The 5,764-nt window shown below is 37.9% G+C and overlaps 1 protein-coding gene across 12 annotated transcripts in view; it reads left to right on the plus strand.

Moving 5' to 3' along the window:
* The window catches only part of LOC102677825 (collagen alpha-2(IX) chain-like), a 342,768-nt gene that overhangs the window by 185,289 nt on the left and 151,715 nt on the right, over window positions 1-5,764 (plus strand). For 2 of the 12 annotated variants that reach the window (XM_031514820.1, XM_006625003.2), the window contains exon 1: window positions 1,688-2,970. The exons of the other annotated variants lie outside the window; for them this stretch is intronic. In XM_031514820.1, the coding sequence (XP_031370680.1) occupies window positions 2,782-2,970 (189 nt within the window). In that variant the 5' untranslated portion in view covers window positions 1,688-2,781. Of the gene's footprint in view, window positions 1-1,687; window positions 2,971-5,764 lie in introns of those variants that run through there. 12 annotated transcript variants of the gene reach the window in all.

Below are 5,764 nucleotides of genomic sequence, written 5' to 3' on the forward strand. Positions count from 1 at the left end.
TAGCAAATATCGAGTTTTGTTGGATTGTAGCGTGTAACTATTGTCACGATTTTGAACATTTTGAATATCGAAAAGATAGGATAAATGGAGAATTTGGGATTTGGGAAATTTCTTGGGAACATGGTCTCAAAACTCAAGGAGTAGATTAAATGGAAGGATTACGTTTAATTTTGGTTAAGTTTCAATCCAGATTAAAGCAAATCTAAATTAAATTCGTCGAATAAGATCGATTATTTAACGAGACTCGTAATTAGATAAGAATATAAGATCTTACTTTGAAAATAGAGATCATTGGACTTACTTTATGGTGTCGTTTTAAAAAAAAGTGAATTTTTTTTGTAATTCAGAATAAAATGGAGTGGAAAATGATAAGCGTTAAAGGAATATTAGTAATTTTCCATTAATCCTAAGGTATTGTTATATAAAACTATATCCAAAAACGGTTTATCTTCGTTAACGTCTCAATGTACAACCTTATTAACGAATATCAAATTATCAGTTTTATCTATTCACTGTAAAATGTTGATTGATTACCGAAAGCGAATTAGGCCATTCTTAAAGCGATTAAATTCTCATTTCGAGAAGATCCTTTACATCGATTCTTAAGTTTCTATAAAAGTAATTTATCAATTTATATCATCTTTATACCGTGTACTTTCGATACAGATTATCAAATTTTCAATAAGGAAATGGATATTAAATTTAATTAACACAGTTCATCAATTTTCAAATACTCTTAGACTTAATATTTTTTAAAAGATCACGAGAAAGGGATATAAAAATTCTCATAAAATTCTAATACGAGATAAATCCATAATCCCCTCTTTTCTCAAACTCAAGGAAAGACACTTTCAAACAGAGAGAAGGAGTAAAAATGAATCAAATTAGGAAATTTATTTCAACTTCAACTCCAATATTCGCGTTCACCATCCGAACATCCGACAGCCACCAAAATTTCTCTCCCTCCCTTCGATTCTCTCGCAATAATCCATCGAGAATCTCTCGAATCCCCATCAAGCCTGTAACGTTGGAAAATTCGTGACGTGTGGTTGTTTTTCGTAACATCTAGGAAAGTGGCTTTCCACGGCGATTGATACCATCCCTCGAAGAGACCAGAGAGAGTCCATTGGAACGAGGACTCGCGGAGAACGAGTTGAGGGCGGCGAAGCCGCGGGTCTTTCGAGACCCTCGTTAAACCTATTCCCGAACGACCGAGTTGGAAATAGTTGGAAAGGATGTATCTCTCGTTGCTGAAACAATCCCCCGTGGAACTTTATTGTTGATTATTCAGACGAATTTATCGCGACTCGTTGTTGTTAATCCCCCGCGCCCGTTTAAACTTGTTGATCCTCGCGAGTGTGCGCCTCCATCGAACGCGTCCCCTCGTGGAATTCGCCGTGGAAACTGAAAACGGAAACATTGTACGTTCGAGCGTGTCGAGCAAACGACGAAGCCTTGTTGTTGTGTTATGAAAACGGACACGGACGAACGTGATCGAAGAAGAGGAAGAGGAAGAAATAGGGTTTTGTTTGCTCGTTCGGTTGTAAAAGGGAGGGGGGAAGTTGTTAGCGCCTCGAAGGAGGTTGTTCCTTCGTTTCTCTCCAAGGAGAGGGGAGGAGGAAGAATTTGTATGGAATTGAAAAGAAGTGAATCTGACGATCATCGTATCCGTGTATGAAAAGCAAAGTGTTTTCGATAATATTTTTTTCTTAAATAAAAATTCAAAGTGAGTAAATAGTAGTAAATGAAACGGAGTTTTTACGATCGGATCAGTATTAAGAATCTTCCCCGTACGATAAAAAGAAAGAAAGAACGGAGGATGAAATATACAAACGGAGATACGAGCGACACCGATTTAACTTGATTAAAAATTGTAAGGGGTTGTGCGAGAGGATCGTAACGCGCGGTTTTAACACAGATGTGCTTGCAAATTACGAAGAAGATTAAGAAATTCCCCAAAGTTCCCCAAGAAACTTGTCCCCAAGGAATCGTTCTTAGTCCACGATAGAATCTTCCGGAGAAATTTCGAAAAGTGGATCCACCGCGAAATTTTCGAAATCGAGATCGAACCCGCGATCAGAAGGATCGTTTCGTGGAAAGTTGTGGAATTGTAGGGAGTGGATGACGACGAGTCCCGGCCAAACACGAGCAAACAGGTCTCCTCGAGGAAGTTCTCCCTTCGAGGGAAACTGGAAAGCTTGGTGAATTGTTGGAGCGGAAGCTGAGCCGAGGGAGCGTCGAATCGAGCATCGAATCGAAGGTGGACAGGATCGGATCGGGAGAGGAAGGGAGAGGAAGGGAGAAAGAAATTCGAAACGGCTGCTCGACGAAAGTGGGTGTGGTGTGGATCGAAGGATCGATCTCGTTGGGAAATCGATCCGTACAACTCTGCCAGATGACTTTAAGGAGGGTCCACGAGGACTCGGCTGACACGTCGTCGATATTCGAGTACGAAGACGTGATAAAGTTATAATAACAGGAGGGAGCCTTAAGTTGAAAAATCGTTGGCCGTGTGAAAGAGAAATATTTCTAGTTAGTAACCGCTCCTATTTCCCTTAAACAAAGAGAAACAAAAAAAGAGAGAGATATATATATATATTCATATACCTAGATATATATGTATACATAAATGATATATTGATGTTAATCGAATCGTTTATATTGATCGATCGTTTTTCTTTTCACTCCCGTTCTGTTGAAAGATAAAACCGATTTGGCGACGATTCCTAGGGGCGGGGTGGGGGTGACACGGAAAATTGGCGAGGAAACACGAGGGGAAAAATGGCGATGGTAATATCGCCCCGTAGCAAGATCGTGACATTGTCGTTGTTGATCGGTATTATCACGGTAGTGGCGTTCATAGTGACTGTGATCGGGATATGGCACAAGAGCGAGAAAAGCCCTGGCAAGACTGGGAAGGTGGTCAGCAGCAAGCTTCAACAGATCACCGGATACACTGCCACCAAACACGTGAGTAGAAAATTCCTTTCATACCGGATGGAACGGCGAATAACCGCCCTGCGCAATTCCACTCTCGCGTGGAAAAACATTTTTTTCACGATGGGTTGCCTTCAGAAATGCTTGTAGATATCGGTATGTACGTACGATATTGTTTTCTTGTTGTCGAGGTGATTTCAAATTAAATCTCACCGTGAAATCGTGTTTCTGTGTAAAAAAAAAAAAAAAAAAGTAAAATATAGATGACGATTTTTACGTTTGTGTTACGATGCAGGTAGGAGATTTTTAAGAATCTTTTTTTCGGAATATCAAGTTTCAAGAGGTAATAGTTTCCTTTTGGGGGAATCTTCGATCGATTAAATTTTTACGAATATTCTTATGAAGTTGAAGTTTTAAAGAGTAATTTTCCTATGGGAATTTTCCTCGAGTTTTTGGAACTTATATATATATATTGGTTTTGTAATTGAGAGATAAGAGAATGTTAAAAATACGTATTGAGAAGACAGTTGGATTTGGATATTTTAATTTTAACGTGAATTTTAATATGGATAATATATTTAATGAAAAACATTTCATACTTTTCCATTCGAGCAAATTATTTATTTATATTCCAATTCTATTTCCTTTTTCCACGTAGAGAGCAAAAGATCATTCCAAAAAAGGACAATTACTCTTAAAACCTAATATAGAATAAAATATACTATAACATGTCATTAACACATTTAATTATTCTTCCCTCTAAAAGAATAAGCTGTCAACAAAATTTAATCAAGCAAAAGCTTTCTACCTTCTACGATAATTAAATCGCAACAACTTGTTTTTCATCATTAACTTCTATGACGTTTATACTTCAAAATAATTTTTCCACTAAATTAATTCGCGCTTCTTCGTTCGAGGAAGTTTCCGCGCAATTCAGAAATTTCTGAATCCATCCTGTAACCATTAATATCCATGCGTTTTACGAGCTCGAATTCTCGTCATACTCGAGCTATCCGCGAATCGTTGTGCGAATCGTTCTCGGTCGAAAATTCCGCAAGTTCGTGTCTTAATGGAATCGTAGCGGGCCCCAACTCCGCTCGATTCCTCGCCATTTCGATCCCGTTGTGGCCAACGCATCGTGCAATTCGTCCGTACGATCTAATTAATTATTTTCACTATCCGCGCAAAGTTAACGCATTCCTCGAAACTTCGAATCTTGTTCGAGTTTGTGAAGCGGAGTTGATGACTGATGGAAAGTTACAACAAGGGATGATTGAGAGAAATCATTCGCTGTGTTTCTTTTGGGATTTTTTGAATTAACTCTTTCTAGATCTCGATACTTAAGTTTTATCGATCTCTCTGTAATTAGATTTGTGAAAATATGGGATATCTTTGATTCTAGATGCAAACACAAGAGATGATATGTAAAAATATGGTTAATATTTTATATTTTTTAATATTTTATAAATAAATAGTGTTGGAATATTTTTTCCCTTTCTTTTTATAAGAATGTGCAAATGGATTTCTTTTCAAAGAAGAGTGTACAATAGGAGATACATATATTGTATGATATCGAAGAGAATATTTTTGTGTTTATTTTTTGGTTGGTTTAGAATAGATTCACCTAAAGGTGAACTTTCCAACACCCTGCATATCTAAGGCTATAAGGTTAAGCTTCGATACGAGCAAACGGTGTATCGCAAGAAATCCATTTGACCCATTCAACGCGATATTTCATATTCACAAACATTTTTCCAAACATCTCGAGACGCTTCCAGGGACTAAATACCGAATCATACCGATGAAAATCGTTCATCAATCGACACAGTAAAACGGAAACGTGAGAACATCGCTTTTTCGCGTGCATAAAATCGTGGTAATTCGTAAAATTGAATAATGGAAGGATCGTGAGTTAGAATAATTATTCCCAAATTTCTCATATTCTCTCTTATAATATTCTATAATATAAAATAAAATTCTAAAATTTCACTTAAAAACTTGAAACGAAAAGTCTCTCTCATAACGTTTCTTTTATCGATAATTTTTAATCGATAATTCAAATAAAAATAAAAAGTCCATCCGACCAACGTTGTATAATATAAAAACCTCGTTTCCATAATAAAAAATCCTATATTTCTTCGATAGCCGAAAGACAGTTTCCTTCAAAGCTTCCCTTCTCTTGCTCGCTCACAATCTTTTCCACGTCCTTACTCTTCAATTAATCGAGAGCTGATCGATCGAGCAAACTCGAAACTTCTCCCCTCTCACCTCCCCCCAACGCGAGGAGGGATGGCGCGTACAAATGGCCGCCGACCATTCGCGATTCGAATGCATAAAACACGACGGGGCTCCCAACAGTATTATTTATCACTCGACCCGCGTTCGAATTCCTGCCACGGATCCGTCCAGGGAATTCCAGAACGTTGCCTGGAAACGAAGGAGAAATCACGAAAACGCGGGAAAATTTCGTTCGTCCTTATTTTTTTACATATGTATATACACATATATATCTTTCATGCACGAGGATTCGAGATGTGCGCAAGCTTCGTAAGATTCGCTCATGCATATTAATAATATTCGATATAAACTGGCGGCAACTTTGTAATCGCGTCACGACGACGACCGCGGAAAGGTAATACCGTTGTCGCGAAACAGCATTATTTTTCGATCAGGAAACCGGTGTCCTGATCCCTGATTCCGAGTTTCCGGGTGGAGCAGAGTTTCTCAATATTTTTTTCCTCGATCTCTTTTCTGAACGCTGGATTATTCATGCGTGCTCTTTCTTTGTTTTTTTTTTTTTTTTTGTTGTTCGAAAAGGTTTGAATTT

The sequence above is a fragment of the Apis dorsata genome, unplaced genomic scaffold, assembly GCF_000469605.1.
Source record: "Apis dorsata unplaced genomic scaffold, Apis dorsata 1.3 scaffold_1204, whole genome shotgun sequence".
NCBI classification, from domain to species: Eukaryota; Metazoa; Arthropoda; class Insecta; order Hymenoptera; family Apidae; genus Apis; species Apis dorsata.